This window comes from Gymnoscopelus microlampas (genome assembly GCF_963454915.1).
Source record: "Gymnoscopelus microlampas genome assembly, chromosome: 2".
Lineage (NCBI taxonomy): Eukaryota > Metazoa > Chordata > Actinopteri > Myctophiformes > Myctophidae > Gymnoscopelus > Gymnoscopelus microlampas.
In genome coordinates, this window is record NC_139939.1 from 41,040,489 (window position 1) to 41,063,031 (window position 22,543).

General features: G+C 45.4%; 1 protein-coding gene across 5 annotated transcripts in view; it reads right to left on the reverse strand.

Annotated features, from left to right (window-relative positions):
- The window catches only part of herc3 (HECT and RLD domain containing E3 ubiquitin protein ligase 3), a 38,285-nt gene extending 16,066 nt beyond the window's left edge, over nucleotides 1-22,219 (reverse strand). Inside the window, exons 1-12 of one of the 5 annotated variants that reach the window (XM_084041866.1) lie at nucleotides 22,141-22,219; nucleotides 20,503-20,846; nucleotides 17,696-17,855; nucleotides 15,917-15,993; nucleotides 15,225-15,446; nucleotides 14,262-14,353; nucleotides 13,814-13,944; nucleotides 6,258-6,409; nucleotides 5,890-5,957; nucleotides 4,840-4,964; nucleotides 4,470-4,529; nucleotides 522-633 (exon numbers count right to left, since the gene is read on the reverse strand). In XM_084041866.1, the coding sequence (XP_083897992.1) occupies nucleotides 522-633; nucleotides 4,470-4,529; nucleotides 4,840-4,964; nucleotides 5,890-5,957; nucleotides 6,258-6,409; nucleotides 13,814-13,944; nucleotides 14,262-14,353; nucleotides 15,225-15,446; nucleotides 15,917-15,993; nucleotides 17,696-17,855; nucleotides 20,503-20,725 (1,422 nt within the window). In that variant the 5' untranslated portion in view covers nucleotides 20,726-20,846; nucleotides 22,141-22,219. Of the gene's footprint in view, nucleotides 1-521; nucleotides 634-4,469; nucleotides 4,530-4,839; nucleotides 4,965-5,889; nucleotides 5,958-6,257; nucleotides 6,410-13,813; nucleotides 13,945-14,261; nucleotides 14,354-15,224; nucleotides 15,447-15,916; nucleotides 15,994-17,695; nucleotides 17,856-18,201; nucleotides 18,293-20,502; nucleotides 20,847-21,913; nucleotides 22,071-22,140 lie in introns of those variants that run through there. The other 4 variants (XM_084041867.1, XM_084041868.1, XM_084041869.1 and 1 more) reach the window with 4 other exon arrangements.
- Nucleotides 22,220-22,543: the final 324 nt, after the last annotated feature.

Sequence of the window (22,543 nt, forward strand, 5' to 3'; positions counted from 1 at the left end):
AATCCGTTTTCAGTTTCTCACCTCTCTTAACACAACATGGGGTGGTGACAAGTGTAGCGGCTAAAATATAGGAAGTAATAGTTGTAGTTTTCACATTCAGATTGTATCCCAGTGTCATCATCACTGATGTAAACCATTCAGCACACACTGCTCAGTGTAAAAACAAAAAACAAAAAAAAACACTGCACAGTATTTTGGATGTAAATGGAACATCAAATAATTTCCGTTCAAATTAGTGATATGGAATACTCTGATCTTGCACTTGTAATGTGCTCTGGAAAAGAGCATCTGCTAATGTCCCAAATTATAAATTGAAGATGAAGATGAGAACAATTACAACTACAATGCAGACCAAGCTACTTGGAACAAGGGAGTAGTACATAATGTATTATGATGTATAATCTGGTGTCCTTTGCTTACTGTAAATCCCTCTGGAATAAGAGCGTCTGCTAAATGCAGAAACTGTAAACTGTAGTGCATTGCCTTATACACAGACTTCTAAATACATCACTCTCAGTTACCTGCTCCAGAAGTCCTGAGAAAGATGGTTTGCAGAGTGTCTCAAACAGCAGTCTGATGGAGTTGAAGTCAATGCCTGGGATCTTTGGGTTGGTCTTGAAGTGACCATCATCACTGACGAAGCAAACAAAAACATGATTGTTGTACATAAGACATAGCCGTCAAGATGCCCCCCCTCCCCATCTCTGGAGACACATTTGGGACATTGTGGCCTAGGATCGAAATCCTACATGAACGTTCTGTCGTTTTGTATTAAAAAAAAACAGATGTTTTTTAATAAGCTCCATTTTTGTTGTACACATGTGGTCACTAATATGATATAAATAGACTCTTGGATGTTGTGGCGAGCTATTAATGTAAGGACCTGTGACGCTTTGGATTAGATACGTGTTGAAGCCTATTCTAACCTGACATGTGGCAGGGCAACTGTGGGTTGAGCTCACAGAAAAGGTAGACACATTTACACACATATGTTGCCCCAATCCGATCTCCCAAGATGGGAATCAGGTCCGACTCCAATCAAAGCATACATCAAGTTTTGCGATTGTCTATTTTACACCTCATCAAGGATTCTGATCCTTTGAAAATGTTTTATCCACATCAGCTGTCATGTACACAACATGTGCTATGTCAGGGCATCAAATCCTATCTGAGAACGAGCCGGGAATAGTGACTATTGCCTCCATTTAAAGACAAACAAAACAGCAAAACCACAGTACCGTTTATTTACAACAAAATAACTCTGTCCATTGTAAAATCAAGCATTTAAAACGTAACATATTTAAAACACAATTCTAAACCTGATGGTAACTAGGCTATTCTTAATAACATCAACAACCAAGATGTGAGGCATCGTAGTGGCATGACCATTGCTGATAAAGAAGAGCCAGTGGTTGAAGCCTCTCATTACTGATCAACATGAGATATCTTATACCCATCAAGGTTCCAAGGTCCAAGGATGGAACGTATTTACAGTATACGTCCTCGGATATTTATATTGCATGTTGTATCCAGTCATAATACTGTATGCACTAGACTAAGTCTGGTGGAGACTGTTTGCTAAACAAAAAAACACCACAAGGCTGCCACAGAGGGCATTTACAGTCTTTGCATTTACTGTGCCTCCCAGCTGAGCTATACAAAGTAATTAAAAGGCACTGCTCTCTGAAAGCCATAAATCAAGCAAATTAATCTGAATATGTCACAAGCCATCCTTGTTTGGGCACTCCATACACTCCTGAACTGTTCCCAGTCACCGATATAAATAGATTCCCACATTTTCTCCCGGGAAGTACAACTGGGTAGGTAGCCACCACCATGCCAGTCAGAGTGGTTGGGGTGCCACAAACAGCAGCAGAACAGCAAGTGGTCTCTGGGGCTCCACTGTGGGGTCAGAGCACATAAACTTCTTAGAGCTCCTGGCAGTGCACTTGACGTTCCAAGTGTTTCTCCCATACGCATACCTGGTCAAGTCAGACAACACGACAACTGATTAAGAAATGTACCCATAATGAGTAAAGCACTCATGTTTCATAGAACCGTGGTTATAGTTGTAACCTCACATTTGTAAGTGATTTGTTAAACTTTGCACATACATACACAGGATAAAAAGGAGCACTCCCCTTACCTTGCCATAGGAAGAACTAAATTGTGAAAGGTAATACATCCACGGAACGTTAAATATGGTAAAAAGACGTTGGCCCAGTGATACCGATACATGCAGTCCAGCTGTGTGTGTATCGAGTATTTTCACCATAATGATCCATTTTAGGAGAGTGGCTTTGAGACCTGTTTCACTGTGCAATGTGCAGTAAGTCAATGACGAGTCTATTTCAATGTCTAATCAAGGAGCAACTGTACTACTAAGATATCTACTGAAGATATCTCACCAATATTTGGAGTTATATCTTGGCACGGTAACTAACTACACAACCCAAACTTATGGCAAGGTAACCAACTACACAACCCCAACCCAGTACTTTCGGGTCCTTTAGGATGCTAGTACAGGGATTCAGTCCTCATTCCCATGACACGATAGGCATCTAGTGATGATTCAGCATCCAGCAACACTCACACCTGCATTGGAGTTTAATGTGGTCTGACCTCCTCCATGGATCTCACTGCCCATCTAGATAGTCATCTTTTCCAAGCTAACATTATCAGCACTTTGTACTTGATAGCATGAGATACTGTGTGCATGTACACATTTGTACTTGTGTGTGTGCGTGTGCGTGTGCGTGTGCGTGTGTGTGTGTGTGTGTGTGTGTGTGTGTGTATGTGTGTGTATGTGTGTGTGTGTGTGTGTGTGTGTGTGTGTGTAATGAGTAAGTATGTGCATGTGTGTGCATGTGTGTGTGTGTGTGTGTGTGTGTGTGTGTGTGTGTGTGTGTGTGTGTGTGTGTGTACATTTGAGTATGTGACAGAACAAAGTCATGCAGACCCTGTGATGTCACATGTAAACCCATTCCCAGGAGTCACAGAAAAACAGGCGCATGAGCAAATAGGTACACAAAATAATCTTCAGAGTTAAACACTGAGGATTGTACTGTGTAGCATTGCTTTGAGAGACTAATAATGAACCGGATGCCTGATGACAGATTCAATCCATAATAGAAAACAAGCTATCCTTACTTATATGTCTCCACGTGACAATTCTGATTTCTTTATAAGTTTTAAGATTTGTGTTGTGCAGCTCTGAAAACTGTGGATGCGCAACACAAGTGTTTACAATAAACTAGGCCAAAGTGCAAGCCATTTAAGCTCTGCACATTCCGCAGTGCTCTCATGCAAGCAGTCATCTCTCCACACACGGCAGCACTGCTGGAACGCCACAGCAGCAAGCACTGAGGGTCGTTGTAAATGAATTAATGAATGATAAATAACCAGTGCTTGTTTGTTTGAATAAAAAAAAATAAACGCCAATATTGTCGCCTGATTTTCAGATGTTTGGGTTCGAAGTCTGTCTATCTCTATTTAACTCTCTTGGCTTTTATAGCAGTTAATGAGACAGTCTCCTGCTGTTCTCTTGAGTGTCCCCCCAATACAATGGTAGGGGAAACACACAGCACAATGCACAAACAATTATGTTGGTACACTTTGTTTGCACATTATGTTGTTTGTACCCCTGGAAGAACATTAGACATTATGTGTACATAAAATAGTTACACAGCAGGCTATTGTTGTTTACTTACAAGACAATAATTCTGGCCATTGTAAAGTTGTGCACCAATTTGAAAAAATGTACTTAGGTCTTGGTCTCTTAATTCCAGGTTTTAGAATATTTTGAAACTAACACTTGAGTTGAGCTATGGCATAGCATTAAAAGCCAGGATGTCTTAAAGATCCTATGACACGGACAGAATCCTCATATTTGATTATACATTATCATGCGATTCCTGTAAAAACAGTAAGCTAGGGCTGAGGTGAATAGATCACCATTTTCTGAAATACTCAGACCAGCCTGTTTGGCATGCCATGTTCAGCATCACTTAAATCACCTTTCTTTCCCATTCTGATGCCTGGTTTGAACTGCAAAAGATCATCTTGATGCAGGCAGGGGGACAATGTTTCTCACTGCCAGGAGGGTTGATGTTTCCACAGATAGTTTATATAAATGGGGCAGGACATAATAATTCAATAATGATGCAATACAAATATTTCATTGGAACCCAATTAAGTGCAAAGATGTGTCATCCTCCCCCCCCCCCCTTTTTGCCCAGAGGGAAAAGCTACCTAAAAAAACATTTTTTTTTCTTTTCGGGACAGAAAATGCATATATGACAAGTGGAGTACAACAAATTACACCTGGCATTATTCTCGTCAGCTAGCATGAGATACCATTCAAAACCTCAGCATTGCTATTTTAATTGAACATTCAGTACTGTAGATGTTAGAGAAGGTTTAGCAACATTTACATCAGGCATAGATCAGAATGGAGAGGCTTTGGGTACCTTTGGTCCAGAAAGCTGGCATTCCAGCAGGCCGTGGAGGAGAGCAGAAGTATGATGTCACTGTGGAAACAGATCAGGACATTTGTTACGAAACTCATTTTGTACCAGGTAAGTATAGGCTGCTGATCAGCAATGCTACATTAAAGAGCTTTAATTAGACCGATTTCTCTCCAAAGATTGGCACAACATCCTTCTGACGTACATAGACTGGCAGCATGTAAGGCTAGAATTGGGTTAGGTGTATGTGCAAATGATAATACAATAATGACATTATGGTCAAATATACACACAAAAATACAAATCCAAACATTAGTTTTTGTATATACATAATTGTAGTATCTCCAATGATGATATTTTATCAGTGACTTACTTTGTGACACTAGAGTCTGTGTTGTCTATTAGTTTAATTCTCCATGAATTTAAGCTCTCATAGTTGATTAGAGAGATGCCTTTACTGATGTTGTTCACCCTGAAGTCTTCTGGAGGGACAGAAGTCTGTATAGAGGAAGGTAAAGAGTAGAAACAAGATAAAGAGTCATTTCACAAATTGATAGAAAATAATTCTTGGGTGAACTACTCCTTTAAGGTGGCCACACAAACACTATGCCACGACAGTTCCATGATGGCGTTCCCATTGTCTCTTATGAAGCCCCACAGACTGGCACAGATGTGTCTGCTACCACCATGATTTGTCAAGCGAACAAATACACATTGATTTTATTACTATACGTCTTGAGGAAGAAGGTTTCAAAACATACAAGTTGGCAGAAAACATTTACTGAATATATAGCAGTTATTTTCCCCTCTGGTAGCAGATATCTATATGGAGAAAAAAAAAAGTGCCACTTCCATTGTGCGCAACATAACACCACAGCAGTGCTGGTGTGTGGAGGTTCTAGCCAAAGGGCAACACAAGGAATGGAACCAACATTTAAATCTTTAGTTTTCCATTAGTGCCTTTCAATAGCTAATGACAGACACAGGGAATGGAACCCATAAGCTGGGTAGAGTGCTAGTACCTTGCTCTATCCACAGAAATAGCCAGGACAACACATTTAAGTGTACTTGACTTTACAAACTAGACTAGGCAAAACCTAAGGCACCACTGCCTCCCTGTGGCGTAATATGGAAACTGAATTCACAGACTCAAGCATTTCTGTTTCTAATCGTTGATATGTGGTAAAATAAATGTCTCCTGTACAAACTACTAATTAATGTATCATCTTTCTGTTTAACCATTTACTACTTTACCCCTAATAATAATAAATTATTTATTATTATTACGCCATACAAATTTGTAAATGATAAGCTATGGTAATAACACATACTAGTACTTGGAATCAAGTTTAAATTGTTGATGTGACTGGTTTTTGTTTTGTTTTATTTTTTTTAGCAAAAGGAAAACCAACATTGGTCTTACCTGCTCATCAGAGCACAATACAAAATTATGGTCTCCACCACAGTTGATTTTGGTTATGGTGCAACAATCTATTCCGAAAAAGAAGAGAGGAATACAAGAAAAGTGTTAGCTGAATTTTCACTATAAATGGTTGAGACTACACTCAGGTTTCCATTCCTTCAGAAGATGTTCAATGTGCATTTCTTTCATGAATAATTTAGTTCAAGATCGTTTTATTTTCTTCCTTTTATGTAAAAAGACAAATGAAACTCACACACAATACTCTCTAAATGTGCTTGAGGGGAAATATAGCCCCTAAGCCTTTTGTACAACTGCCTGTGCTCTTTATTTTAATGAGATTTTAAAAAGCCACTAGCCATATAGTTCACCTGTTCTCTGAGAATTTCCTGTGAGGTTGCTGCTCTTGACAGGAAATGGGCTTCTGGTGTCTGCCCGCATCCCTGTTCCCAGCTGCCCATGAATGTTACAACCAAATGAATACATCATACCAGAGGAAGGCACGAACGCCAGGGTGTGGTGCCTGACAGAGAGAGGGAAATAAGACGAGAAGAGAGAGAGAGAATAAGAAAACACGAGAGGACTTATTCAAAGTTTGTATGGTGGTGCCGTCATGGTGCGCAGTGGTTTTGTTTCATTGCTCTCTCGTTGTTCACATATGGGAAACAGCGCCCCCTGGCGCGATGACAGAAGCTTCACATTCACTCCCTCAGGGCAAAAACCCTTTTTGGCCCTGTGGGCCTTCCCTCGCTCCCAAGGTCCCTCCCCCGAGGGCATAAAAAGACCTGGCAAGCGGAAGTCATTCTCTTTGTTCCTTCTGCCAAGCCGGTGAAGGAGCTTCACTCTACAACAAACAAGGTCGCGGGTAACTACAAGCTCTAAAGCGACGGGTTGGATCCCTGTCCACCGAGTTCCCCGACCTCTTCTCCCTCTTCGTTTTCCCGGTGGGAAAACACCACGAAACTACAAGCTAGCCTAGCCTAGCCAACCCTTCTTCTCATGGCTCGACGGGATCGTCAAGCCGTCGCCGATCGCCAACTCCGGGAGGCCAGCCTGGAGCCTCCCCCGCGACGATGCGGCTCTCGTTCCTGTCGCCTTTTCCTCGACGACTGGGACACACACGAGCACTGCGTGACCTGCCTGGGTCTCGCGCATGCTGAGGACGCTCTCTACGGTGACCCGAGGTACTTCGATTGTGCAAGCCTGCACACCTCCGATCTTCGGGACCGGTTCTCCAGGGCCCAAAGGTCCTTCCCACCACCTCGTTTCCACGACGACTACGACTACGAGGACGAGTTCGACGGGGACCGACGCTACTTCGCCTCCCGTCGTTCAATGGACCGCGGGCCATCTAGCCTAGCCGCCGGATGGGAAGACCGCACTCGACGGCCCCGCTCTTCGGCAGCAGCCGGCTCTGCACGTGCTCTGGAGCCTCCAGAGCAGCTTCGTTCCTCTCACAGAGAGGGTGGGGCAGCAACCCCGCGCTCTCGCTCTCCTACTGTGAGGGGGACCTACGACAGCGCCGAGCCCCGCATAGATTCCCCTTCCTCCCCGCCTGGGGGCCGCAGAGGTGGCGAAAGACAACAGGTAGCCTCTCGCTACTACTCTCCACCGGAGAGCGTTGCCTCCGACGAGGACAACGGGGCCGTCACCGCCTTACAGCGACACCAAGACGACGACGGGAACAACTACCACGTTGTCGACGAAGTCGAGGAGGACGTACTGCACAACACCGAGCAGGTCGTGCTGCACGACACCGAGACCACGGACCGCGGCCCCCCGGCCCTCGGCCCACCCGAAGGGGGACCCCTCCCCCCTGCTACTTTACCTGTGGAGGCTACCGCGGACCAGCCTCCTCCACCGGCGGAAAAAGACGTGGCTACAACACTGGAGCTCTACAGAACAGCCACCGTTCGTTGCGGGCTCAGATGGCCGGGCGATGATGTCGAGGAAACTCCCGCCAAGAGCCTTTCAGAATGGCAAGGTCTCGAATCAGTAGACGAAAAAGTCGTAAAGAAATCCAAGCTTCCCCTGGCTAAGGGTTTCAGTACAGCTCTTTCCAAGTCATGGGACAATCCACTGGGCCCCGATGCTGAGCCAAAGAGACTACGTTTCAACATAGATTGTGCGGGGGCGGGCGAACTCGGCCTCGTTGTCGTCCCCCCCATGAATCGCACCTTGGCCATGTCTCTTCTCCACAGCCACCGCGGACAGAAGGCTCCGTTCTCCACAGCGAAAGAACCTCCCTGTCTGACAAACGAAAAGGACATCGCTGGCTCCGTGGCCACCAAGGCTGTTTACAAGGCGTTTGCGTCGGGCGCCAGAGCCCTTAATGCCGCCGCTCTGCTGCAGGGGTCCCTGGCGGTACTCCTGAGCGAGGCAGGAGACGCCGCCACACCTCTGCAGCTGACGGAGATGCGACGCCTCACTCAAGAAATAATCTCGCTCAACAAATACTCAACCGAGTGGACCGGCAGGGGCCTAGGATTGTGTGTGACCCACGAGAGGGCTCGGTGGCTCGACCACGTTAACTTCAGGGGTGTGGACGACAAAAAGAAACTGCTCAACCTAAAAGTGACCGCAGATAACCTTTTCCACGGGGGCATGGAATATCTACAGGACAGCCATGCGGTACGTAAGGCGCAGGACGAAGCCGCTCTGTCTTGTATTCAAGCTCCAGCCAGACCCCCTCTCCCCAAGCCACATCCCCGTCCTGCACGACCGGAGAGAGGCAGGCCACCCACCCGGCAGGACGCCCCGTCTCGTCACACCCAGTCCTTCTCCGCCCCGCCCGCCGCCAGAGGCGAACAGCGAGACCGGAGGGAGGACGACCGCACACGACCCCCACCTAACAAGCCCCAGAGAGGCGCCTACCGGGGCCGCGGCTCCAAGCGGACTAGGTGACACTGTGTTTTCCTGCCAAGAGAGCAGGGAAGATATCTCCCCCGGTTCCCTCCCCCCAGAGACGGTGGTTTCATGTCTGGGTCTAGTGGCCTCGGGCCTCAGTCCCAGGACGGCGAGGAAGAGGAGGAGATTCTCTCCGGAGTTTACGGCGGCGACAGAATATTGCGCCCCGGGCTCCAAGTTTCAAAGCACACTTACACATACCAAAGGACTAAATGTGCATGCCTATGTGTCACCTGTTGTTACTGCAAATGTTACCAAAAATGTTTTTTATATGGCAATAAATGCTTGTGCAATAAAAAACAAAAGAAAAAACAACAAAAAATCCCAACAAACAGTCGAAATGAAAATGAGCCAGCGACCGCTACGGACCCCCACAAGGGGGTCCATGGCGGTCGCTGGACAGAACGAGGGCTTTGTGGCGGGCCAAAACCGTCACTTGCTACACGGGTCACGCCAAAATTTTTCCTGGTCCAAGATGCGCCACAAGGTAAAGATAAGCCAATGTGTTTGGGAGACGGGGGGGGGCAGCCAAAATGGCCGCCCCCACCCAGCGACACGTGTCGCTGGACAAGATGGCCGCCGTTGCTCGCGGACACGTGTCGACAAACACATTGGCAAGGCCCACGCGGTTAGCCAGAACTACAACGATGGCCACGCACGTGAACCCGGAAGTAGTAGGAAGCACTCTCGCCAGACCAACGAGTGCAGCCAAGAGGGCGGCTTGGGTTTGCTCGACTACGATAACAACCCCTCCCAATCCGTTGTCGATGCGCATCGAGAAATGGAAACAATGCAACCCCAACGCCTGGGTGCTCCGTACGATAGCACGGGGGTACAAACTGCAATTTTCCACCAAACCACCCATGTCCAACAAAGTACTGTTGTCACGAGCGAGTGGTCAAGCGGCTGCGACGTTACGAGAGGAGATAGCCTCCCTGTTACGCAAGAACGCCGTGCGGGAAGTATTACCAGGAGAAAGCCGGCTCGGTTTCTACTCGAGATACTTCCTAGTCAAGAAGAAAGGAGGAGGTTTACGTCCCATCATGGATCTCAGAGCTCTCAACAGGTATTTGAAAACTTTTCAGTTCAAAATGTTGACGGCAGCGGCTTTGCTACGTTCAGTCCGACAGGGCGACTGGTGGAGCTCGATAGATCTAAAGGACGCATATTTTCACGTTCCCATCTACCCGCCGCACAGGAAATTCCTGCGCTTCGAATTCGAGGGTCGTGTGTACGAATACCTGGTCCTCCCGTTCGGAATGTCGTTGAGTCCCAGGGTGTTTGTGAAATGCACTCAGGCAGCGATAGCTCCTCTGAGGCAGAGGGGCATTCGCATCGCGAGTTACATAGACGACTGGCTACTGAGCGGGGACTCGTATCAGGAGGTGGTTCACCACACCCATACAGTGGTGTCGCATCTGACCTCCCTAGGTTTCACACTGAACCTCGAGAAGTGCATGCTCACCCCGTCCCAACACGCTACTTTCATAGGTATCGAGCTGGACGCTATTACTCTCAGGGCTCGCTTATCTCAGGAGAGGATAGTCTCTTTTCTGAAGTGTCTGGCCATGTTTCAACTGGAACGCAAGGTCCAGTACACGACCTGCATGAGGGCGGCAGGGCTCATGGCTTCAGCCATTTCCCTGGTACGTCTGGGCAGATTGCACATGCGCCCTTTTCAGAGATGGGTGGGCTCCCTAGGGATCCCGGTCACTCAGGGTTTTCGCCGGGTAACGGTGACCGCAGCGTGCATGCAGTCTCTTCGTCAATGGAAAATAGCCTCTTTCCTGTCAGAAGGCGTCCCAATGGGAAGGATCATCTCCAGGAAGATGATAACCACAGATGCCAGTCTGACCGGTTGGGGCGCTACCTTCGAGGGCAGGACGGCCAGGGGTGTGTGGGACCTCAGTTTGAGGAGGGCCCACATCAACTACTTGGAGTTGATGGCGGTCTTTTTGGCGTTGAAACGCTTCAAGCCCCACATCAGTGGCTGTCACGTTCTGGTCAAGACGGACAATACCACGACCATGGCCTACATCAACAAGCAAGGAGGCTTGAAGTCTCGTACCTTGGACGATTTGGCGCGGAGGCTGATACTGTGGTGCGACACGCACCTGGAGTCAATCAGCGCCTCTCATGTACCAGGGGTTCTGAACAGGGGAGCCGATCTTCTGTCCAGAGGCAAGATCCATTTTTCGGAATGGTCTCTGCACCCCGCGGTCGCAAACCAGATCTGGGCCAGGTTCGGACGGCCCCGAGTGGACCTGTTTGCATCAGAGGAGAACGCGAAGTGCTCGCTGTTTTTCTCAGTGAAAGGCCAGGCTCCGCTGGGTGGGGACGCCCTGGCGCACGAGTGGCCGAGGGGACTGCTCTACGCGTTCCCGCCGCTGGAGCTGATCCATCCCACCCTGGAACGGATCAGGCTCCGGGACCTGACGGTACTGCTGGTGGCTCCAGCATGGGGCACGTGGAGGTCGGAGATAGCTCCCCTCCTTTACGATCGGCCCTGGCCCCTCCCGCTGCGAGAGGACCTGGTGCAGCAGGCGGGGGGCGAAATCCGTCATCACAGACCCGCAGACCTAGACCTGTGGGTCTGGCCCGTGAAAGGGAGAATTTGACTGCGTCTGGTCTTCCACCTAGAGTAGTGGCTACTATTCAGGCCGCTAGGGCACACTCCACTAGGTCCGTCTACGGAGCGAAGTGGGGTGTGTTCGAGGAGTGGTGTGTGGAACGGTCCCCGGTCGTGGTCCCGTTCCAGGCATCAGTAGCGGACGTCCTGACCTTCCTACAGGATAGGTTGGATCTGGGAAATGCTTTCTCTACGATCAAAGTGTATCTGGCGGCCATCTCTGCCAACCATGTTGGTTTCGATGATGGGAAAACCGTGGGAAGACAGCCCCTGGTGTGCCAGTTCATGAAGGGCGCGTTGCGTGAACATCCTGTTTCACGGTCCTTGTTCCCCACGTGGGACTTGGTCCTGGTGCTCGACTCACTCTCTCGTCCTCCTTTTGAACCTTTGGAGACGGTGGAATTAAAGTTCCTCACGCTCAAGACGGTGCTTTTGGTTGCGCTGACAACAGCGAAACGGGTGAGCGACATTCATGCCCTGTCGGTAGCTCCGGAGTGCATGAGGTTCGCTGGTGATGGCAGTAGGGTGGTCCTTAAACCCAACCCGGCGTTCATCCCCAAGAACCATCTGGCGGTGGTGACACCGACCGAGCTGGTGGCTTTTCACCCGCCTCCTTTTACCTCAGAGGAGGATCAGAGGCTGCACTGTCTTTGTCCAGTAAGAGCCCTGCGGCTGTATGTCCGGCGGACTGCGGCCCCGAACCGACCCAGTCAGTTGTTCGTTTCCTTGGGCCCTGGACCAGGGGGGAAGGCAGTGACTAAGTCCACGCTTTCCCGCTGGATTGTGGAGGCTATTCGCCTGGCGTACACTAGTAGGGGGGCTCCAGTGCCGGAAGGCCTGAGAGCGCATTCTACTAGGAGTGTATCGACGTCCTGGGCCCTCTTCAGAGGGGTGTCTATTCAGGACGTCTGCACAGCGGCGAGTTGGGCGTCTCCATCAACTTTCGCAGCTTTCTACAGCTTGGACGTGGCGGCGTCTTCCATGGCGCACGCAGTCTTGGGCGTAGCTTCCACCTGAGGGTGGACGGGTGCATGGAACGGCTGTAGGTTCCGTCCATGCCCCTACATCTTAGTGTATGGCAGGCCGATTTCTGGGCCTTAGATTCATAAGGCGGACTTCGGTCTGTCAGGGCCCTTCCCCTCTTTAAACTTAGACGGGCTTTGCCTGTTTTCTTTAGTTTATAAGGCAGACTTAGGTCTGTCAGGGCCCCACTTTTTCTTGTTCCGTACCCCAGACCCGGTGGGTCTGGGGGGCGTACCCTGGACCCGGTGGGTCTGGGGGCGTACCCTGGACCCGGTGGGTCTTGGGGCACCGGGGTGCCAGGGGGCCACGTCCCGGAGGGGGGCGGGGCCCTGGCGCCCAGATGCTGGGACAGGTATTGTGGTATCTTGGTTGTAGATACATTCCGGGGGTTTATATCTCCCATATGTGAACAACGAGAGAGCAATGAAACAAAACTATGGGTTACTTCCGTAACCCCGGTTTTGTAAGTTGCGAACGAGTTGTTCACAAAAACACCCTTCTTTTTTGCTTGGCAGAAGGAAGCTGGTGTGTAAGAGAATGACTTCCGCTTGCCAGGTCTTTTTATGCCCTCGGGGGAGGGACCTTGGGAAGCGAGGGAAGGCCCACAGGGCCAAAAAGGGTTTTTGCCCTGAGGGAGTGAATGTGAAGCTTCTGTCATCGCGCCAGGGGGCGCTGTTTCCCATATGTGAACAACTCGTTCGCAACTTACAAAACCGGGGTTACGGAAGTAACCCATAGTTATCAGTGTCACCTCACAGCAAGAACATCCCAGGTTCAAACCATAGCGGGATTTATTTTTGTTGCATTGCGTTGCGTTTGCGTTGGGTTCCCTTCAGGTACTCCTGAAGTTTCCTCCAAAAAGACATGCATGCTAGGTACATACTCTTGCCAGTGCCCCTCTGACCAAGGTACTAGCATTACAAATGGTGTTGGTCCCAGAGAACCGTGGCTGCTCACAGCTCCTTAGGTTGGGTCAAATGCAGAGTGTACATTTTCCCACTACTGCGCTCAAAGTTTAACTGTCTTGATCTTGATGACATGAATAGCCGGCTCATAACTCTTATGCAAGTACTTTATTTATGACAGATCAACCTACTCCACCCACTTGGTGACTAGAATGCATATTGGCATATTTGTGCTTGTGGATCGGCTATTTTCACTAGATTTACATTTTGGGGGGGAAATGTTCTCCTACTACAACATGCCCAAAATAAGGAGTAATTATTAATCGAATATTTTATTGGTTAGTTCGATTAACTGTTGCTCTCCTAGGTGTATGCAAGGAAGCATGGTAGGTAAAACTGTAGGTTAACTGATTCCATGTATTCATGTCAATATTTCCTAGACATTATGCTGCCTAGAAATTACCTGCCACATGCGATTTGGGACACCTCACTCCCCATCAGCTCCAGCACCCGTCTAGGCAAAGGCTCGTTGTTAGTCGTGTCATGACCCAGCTGACCCTGCGAGCCATTCCCAAACGTAAACAAGCCGCCATCCTGTCAGACAAGCAATACAGTGCTGATTCATTTTTTGTTTTGTTTTGGGTGTAGATCTTCAAGACAAAAGGTTGTAGCATAGCTTTGCCATTAGAAACAAATAAAATAAACGCTTGTCATGCACTAGGGCTCAGTCCTAATGACATAAATCACTGGTTCATGACTGGTTGTTTTTGTGTGGTGAGGTTGGCTAGTCAGTGATGTGTTTACATGCACAATGTTATATACAAGACACGATTGAATGTCGGTAAAATATCACTGAATATTTTGTTAAGTTTGTGGTGAGCAGCTGCTGTGTACATTTCTCTTATACATACCTTTGTGAGGGCAGCGGTGTGTTCATCCCCACAGCTGATGTAAACAACTTTTTGGGATCTTAGAAACTTGATGTGGCATGGCACAGCACGATCTGGTGAAAGGCAGCGCAAAACAGCAGTGTTCAGATGGATTTTGGAAGCAAAATGAAATTTCACGACTGGAAATTTTTGTTAGGCCAAGTCCTAATCTGTGATTTGTGAAACAGTGTGAAAGGAGCGCTGCACTCCAGTTCCTAAACAATTAGCACAAATATGTAAGATCATGATGTTTCAGTAATATTGCTCCAAAACCCATCTTGCTGTTCTACATACGGCCAACCAGTTGAAGAAATTGCAGATTGAGGCTTTAACCTTTTTAGAAATATCCCAGACCATTAGGGTTTTATCGAAGATGCTTCTGTAAATATATTCTATTGCTAGTTTGAACAATTCAAATACTCTATAAACGTTAGATAATTAATACCCTAAAATAGCCAATCTACAAGCTCACAAGCCGTGAGCTGCGGCGGGTTGTGAGCTTTTTGTGAGCTATTTTCGGTGTTTGACATGCTTCCATAGAAGTCATGCTGAATTCTACGGCGACTGAGAACTTAAACCCATGTGTTCAGTAGGCATTTGCAATGCACTTTTTTTGTGTGTATATACTCCGAGAATTAATCAGGAAAACTTAAAGGATAAATGCTGTGGTTACTACCGAGCTACTTAATACAAGGTCAGTTTAACCAATCATGTAATTCACATACTGTACACTGAAACGTCTGCAAAGAGCAGCAGTGGCAGCGGTAACCTGTTGTCTTCAGTATCTGTGGCAAATTTTAACAGGGAGCCCCCACTAATCTCGTCAAAACATCAGCATAAAAAATCATTAGCTCCAACATTTTGTAATTAGGACCACTGTTCCACATGAAACAAGCCTCCAACTTGTTACAAGTTCAACTTCACTTTATCATCATTCTATTATACCTTGGTCATCATTTAGCCCCAGCTGCCCAGCACTGTTCTTGCCCCAACCAAACACAGCTCCAGACAAGGAGACGGCGAAGCTGTGGTCTCCTCCAGCAGTGATCTGAGCCAGGGGGATTCCTGATAGGGATTTAAGGGGCTGAGGGGTCAGCGTGCTGGGTTCTCCCTTCCCCAGACCCAGCTGGCCGTTTGAGTTCTGGCCCCATGTGAACAGTTGGCCATCTGAGAGGAAAGCAGGGACAATGCATTGATATGAGTAGATAGTAGACAATAGACCGTGGACTATTCATACTGTTAGAAAAATCTAGGTTTAAACAAAGAATTATTAAGAGGTTAAACGTTTAAAGTAAACAAACCCAATATCAGAAGTTATTTTAGTAACTTTGAGCCATGGTTTGTTCACAAACATATACATATATACATAAATACATATATATACATAAATACATATATATATATATATACATATAGACATATATATACATATACATATATATATATATACATATACATATACATATACATATACATATACATAAAAGAATGTTGCAAACAATATTTGTTCCAAAGACTGAAAGCCTCTGGCACTCTGTGCCGTATGGTACCACTCATCAACACCGATTATGTCCCACTAGTCTCTAAGTCAATACCCAGGCTTGTGTTGAGTTATAGAAGGCTTGTGCCTTTCTCACCTCGAGAAAGTGCGATGCAGTGCTCATTTCCACACATAACTTGAGAGATGCGATGCTCACACAGCTTTTTAATCAACCTGGGCAGAACAACATACATTATCTCATGAGGGTAGAGCATTACCAAAAACCTCTTTATAAAAGGGATTTGTTTTTGTGTTGATCAAGATCAGTATAATGGCTGATTTATGCATCTTCGTACGACAGGGTCACGCGGTGAACACACCGCTGTTTTTGATTGCTGTTCGTGATCAATAACAAGACCCAATTCATTGTAAGTTCCAATTCATAAACTAAAATGCTGTTTAACAGTAAATACTTTTCGTAGTCACAGGCATTGTAGGCTTGTAAATCGCCTATTTCCGCTATTCATTGTACAACAAAGTATAAAGGGCTTAAGTGGTTAAAGGCAATCATTGTCAACATTATCTGTGAGTGAAGGTATTTTGTACTGGGATTATAAGAGAATTGTTTGTGTGTGTGATAAGCAAAAGCAATCTACAGTAGCAATCACATCCCACCTGTCCTACATTGTGAGAAAAATAAGGGAGATAAGAAAGAACAGAAGCTCTCTTTTGACAAGTCAGAGCCACAATTACCACCCTGCGGCAGATGACAGTGTCAGTAAGTAAGTACGTGGCTTATGTCGGCATCAGCCAAGCAACCATGGCATCTATCCCCTTCACAATGTGCTAGATCCCTGGGAGATGGATTGCTGAGCTAGAGCAGCTACCTGCTCTACACCTACCATCAGTTCCCAGTACTTACCACATGTCTTAGTTTACCCAAGCTGTGATAATCATATGGAACCCAGAACCATGTGGTCCAAACTCCAAAGGCAAGTGCTCTACTAACTGAGCTACCCGAACACAACTGTATCTCAAGCTGCCGTACTGGTTACTATTTAAAGTCTAAAGGTTCTAAGCGAAGTAATCATTTTGTGATGTCACATGGTTAAGACCAGTACTTTGTGGTGACAAAATGGTTTTCTCTAAAGCCAAAATATGATTCTCTCTGGGGTCACAATTGCATTTCAAGGTTTGTTTTTACCTCAAGGGCCTAGTTGGCCATGGGCCCGGCAAGGCTAAACAATACAATAGGACTCATAGTATTGTTAAATCTACATTGCCTGACAATTCCAAAACCTTAACCCATTAAGACCGGGAACGCATCTGTGTCACTTTTTAGATTTCTTTAGGATATTCAAAAATAGCGGATCTACAAGCTCATAGCTCGGCACCGAGTGCCACGCTACGAGCTTGTAGATCTGCTATTTTTGTAAAATCGTGAACATTTGTGCAAATCTTTGAATATATATATTTTTTTCAAAGCGTTAGGATTTAGAAAACATTTTTTTAATCGGCCTCAGGTCTTAATGGGTTAAAAGGGGTCATATTGGAAGGAAAAAATAGATCTTGAAATCTTGAAAAAAATCAGGGAAAATTTGCATACTCCAATTATCTTCAACCTACTGTTTACTTCCCATTCCTTAGACAGACCATAGTTTTGCAAGCGCACAACTACACTACAGTACAGTACTCTTTGCATCCAGCTCCACTATTCCACTAGGCTGTAGTGTTGATGAGATACAGTACATGTACATAAAGTACATGTTTCCATATGAAACATTACATGTCAAAGCTTTAAATGAGAGTTTGACATTTATTTCCACACATTTCCAGTTAAAGCAAAGACAGACAATGGTCTTCTCTGGTCATTTTCACTTTTCCATTCAAAAACTGTGTCCCTCTCCTTTGTCTGAGCAGTGTGCTACTGGCTCACCTGGGAACTCGAACAGCCTCCTCTGCGGTCCCAAGGCCCAGCTGGCCCCCTTCACCGGCCCCCCAAGCGAACACCTGGCCCTGCTCATTCACCGCCATGGAGTGGGCCCTACCACATGACACCACCGCCATCTTCTGAGTGTCCAGAGCCTGAACTAGCTCTGTAAGATAAGATGCGGAAAAGGCTTCTCAGAGTGCATCAAAAAGTACTCCATGCACACTAACATCATAATGGAAAGTTACATCAAGTTAGTACAGTCTTCATCTTACACTGAGAAGGCTCAAATGTTTACTTTTTCATGTCATTGTAAGTTAACATCCGTTTTGTGTCTTTTTGGGGGGAGGAGTGGCTTGTTGTTTTCCATTTTATCCTACAACAATGCCTTAACAATCCACCCAGCATGATACCCAAAACTCAAATATAATGCATCAACAAAACATTAAAATCATCTCATGGACACAGTCCTCACAAACCAAACCCACATTAGCTATTTAGTATGTACTTACTATCTGGTCAACAATCTTTTTGGCAAGTTCAGTGACTTCATGGAAATAAATACTTTCTCTTTCATTCTCTCAGCCAGGAATGTGATGGGAAGACATGGAAACTGGGTCAGAATTGTAATTGTAGAAAACAAAATACCTGAGATTAATATGCAGAACGAGATGAATTATGTTTAAACAAGACTAATTTAAAAGCCCCGCTAGCATCCCAGAGACGCTGTGTAGCTTGTTATGGTTCATCACATTATAATGAAAAATCTTGTATGCCAAGTTGACAGTTGGCCTGAGGGTGGCACTAGAGGAAAGGCCATGGGGTCACCGTTTACAAAACAGTCTCGGCCAAGCCTTCGGCCTGGCGGAGACAATGATGTTCAGGTGAGATCAAAACTAAACAAAAACACATGGAATATAAAAAAGAAAGACAACTCCGCTATATTTTCTGCTCTGCTTCAGACATGGTGAAATGATTTGGCTGTGAAACTCATTGTAGCATTGTACAGCTGTCAGCTGCATAAGAAAGAGGGCAATGCACGGTAAAGCCACAGCCACAGTGTGAACTTCTGCTCCAACTGGTTTCCTGTTCACAGTAGCTTGCGGCTTTGGCAAATAAAGCAGCATAATGATTCATCTTTCCTGTGCATTTTTCAACTGACACATTATTATTATTATTATAATAATATCGGGTCATAGGTGTAATCATAGGTCAGGAATATTATTGTGTTGGTAGTTGAAACTTTTCATTTCTAAAACAAAATGCACCAAAATATTATCATCCATACATTTCCAAAGGCCTAATTGCATGGTCCTTTTAGTTTCTGATTCTCCTACTTTGCTGTACAAGGTAACAAATACATTAAAACCTCTGCCCACCCACGTGATACAAACAGACCATCAACGGTGTCTGGAATCTCATTAGCAGCTATAAGAGAGCCTCCACTCTCCTTGAAATAGCTACAGCAACGCTGGACCTTCAGTCTCTTGACTTAACTTTCCACAGATTAGCCTGCAGGACCTTCAGCTAAATGCACAATTTCACATGCAAGATATCATCGCTGTTGGGCGGGGACCTTGTATGTCCATTGTCCAAAACTGTTACTTTTCAGCAAATAGAAAAAAAGAAACTGTGTTCCAATGGATCCAATGTAATTATTATTTATTTAGTCACAGCACAAGATCCTGTTAATATGTTTCATTGGTTAAGTATTTGTAGTTTTTCATAAATTGTGAAAACAGCAGATCTACAAGCTCCCTGTGCACGCATTGAGAGCTTGTGGATCGGCTACATTCTGTACTTTTGCGAGACACTGTCATACAGTGAAGAATAAAATAAGGCATTCATTTATGAAAAAAATAAAAGTTTAAATGTGGAGATACAAGGTTCTACCCGACACAGTGACAATATGAACATAAGACCAGATCATGGTACTTTCTGGCAGGTACAGCAGATTCCCCTTGTGTATCCAATAAAAAAAGGTTTAAACTTTCCCTAATACATAATGTCCTTACAGTAATAACCAGTTTGTAACAGTTGGCTTATGTTTGAACACCTTGCTTACATTGTGTTGTTACATTACATCCATGTAATTCCTGTATACCTTGTGCAATTCAAAAAAAGAAATTGTTGCATTTGTTTGTATGGCTCATATGTCTGCTTGGCAGACAGGCTGATCGCAAAGACAGAGGTTCAGAGAAACCATGTTCTATTGGGGTAGTTGCTCAGGAGTTACGATTCCTCTTGGAATCGTAAGGTTCCTGGAACTCCCTGGTTTAATCCCTGGCTTCTCCTGGCTGCGTGTCAAAGTGTTGTTGACATTACATGCCAAACTTTGTTTTCCTGACTACTACGGACTTTAAGTCGAATTTAGTCGGGAGACAAGTCTGTTGAAAGGTGTGAAAAAGTTGCTGAATGCAGCTCCATCCACACCGCACAGACAGGCTACTAGTGTGGTGCTAAAAATATGGCTAGACATTCGCTTTCAACAAAGGGATTAAAACGCATATCTATTTAATTGAAAAATAAGGACTAATACAGTGCACACAGGCGCCGAAGATTTTTTTTTGTACATGCACAGAGAAGTATGGGCTTTGCGCGCGGATGTCCAGTGACTATTAGGGGGTAGAGACCAAGGGCCCTATCTTCCGCACCAACTTACCCCATATGCCTTGGCATTTTTTACTATTTTGAAAAATATTTTAAAATGGTTCAAATAGCCGTTCTACAAGCTCGCAACGTGTCGATGTAGATCGGTTATTTTCACTATTTTAACATGTTTTCCAAGATAGGGAGACTGAAAGCTTACCTACCTGGATAAGTGCCTGCCTTGTCGTGTCCCAGCTGCCCACAGCTGTTGGAGCCACACGTGTACACGCTCCCATTGTGAAGCAGAAACAGTGTGTGTTGCCCTCCACAGGATACTTCTTTAAGTTCCCTACTATTGAACACCTTATAGTTCCTTGGCTCAAACACTGGGTTTGGCACCGCACCGATCCCCAACTGTCCATCCACTGCGTTTCCCCAGCATAGCATGATGGCAACAGGGAGGGGGAGAGAAGTCGAAAAGAGAGAGAGCCAAATGGAGAGAGAGGAACAGAGGAATGTTTAGGCTTGAGACAAGCCCTGCTTTCTCCCCTCTGCGTAAATTCCAAACCTAGAAGAGACACGGAAGCAAAGAGAAAACATCACCATCTTCACAGAAAGGAGAGCGCATTGTGAAGCACTGTGTTTACAAACCCTGGGATAACGGGTTGTGTTTCAGGTGTATGTATGAGAGTGACGTAAGCTACGTGTGGTGATAAGGAACATGTTAAACCCTGTCACAGTAATCCCTGCTTAAGCAGGGTAGAGACGGCCCACTCTCACCCTGTGTGTGCCACTTGACAGCTGGCCAAGGTGATGGTTACATCAACAATTGATTGATTGATTGAATACTTTATTGACAGTTTGCAAGAAAAGCACAGAGGTACAGTTCCATACAAAAGGATGCTAAAAGGTTAAACAAGAAAGCACTATGGCTTGTTTCCATTGGGGTCCTGCATATTCAATTCATCAAAACATTTAAAGACAAACAATAATATAATAACAAAAGATAGATAAGAGGAGACATGGACCATATCGAAAGAGATGGGGGGCACAGCAGTCCTGCCAATTTGAAGGTATTTTTTTTACTTTACTGGAGTATTTCCAGTTTTCTGTAGTTTTACTTCTACTCCACTACATCTACAAGGCAAATATTGTACTTTTACTACACTACAATTATTTGAAAACAATAGTTAGTAGTTACTTTGAAGATGTCTATTATTATTACAAAACACAGTAACCACTTCAGCCCTATATAGATTTCGGCCGTTTGAAAATAGCAAATCTACAAATACATACATTTGTTTTACATCATACATTTTGAACTTGTGAAATGGGACATTCTGCACAAGAGTACTTTTACATTTGTACCATTCTTTACTCAAGTACATTTTGAGAACTGGACTTCTTGTAAGAGAGTATATCTACATTGCAGTATTAATACTTTCGAAATGTAGTACTTTTTCCACCACTGAGGTGTTGCTAGAAGCATTGATTAGTCGATTGAATACTTTACTAACAGTTTCCAACACAAAAAAAACACACAGGAAAGTACAGGTCAATACAAGATCTGCCAAGAGGATTTTAAACCCCGAGAAAGCCTTTGCACTCAATTCATCGTGCGGAAGTAAAACGTACCCCAGTATAGTCAGTGTTGTTACCGATCTCACTTAGCTAGCCACACACACACAAATGCATTCTGCTCGACGGCCACCACCAGTATAGCTAACGTTAGCCAGTTGCCCACGGTCTTCACAAACCTAATACAGCCGCAAATCAAGCCACTGTTTTTCTTTATTGCAAAAAGAGGAATGTTAGCTGTTGACGTTTTGTTTTCGCTGCATTGAAAAGCACTTTTTTTTTACCTGAGGAAGTGCATTTCGAGCTTCTTCTTCCAACCGAGGGGCGTTCCTCCGTTAAAGGACTCGTCCGCTAACAACAGAGTAGAGCCTTGGCAATAACAAGGAAGTGATTCAGATCAGCGTTGCCATGGCGGCTTATTATAAGCGAATTTGGGCTTTTTTTCGGGTTTGCGTTTTTTTTGGGGCTTGATCTAAAGTGAGTTGTTTCTAAAGTGTACTTGCTTTTTTTTAGGCTTAATTGCTTCAAATGTTTTAATTGTTATTTAAACCGGTGGGTTTCAAATATTTTCTTGAAAATGTGTTGTGGTATAGGGAGCATTTGTGTTGTTGTTAGAATGTTTCAAAACATTGCAAGAGTTTTTCAAAAAGAGCAGATCTACAAGCTCACAACGCTTCGCATCACGAC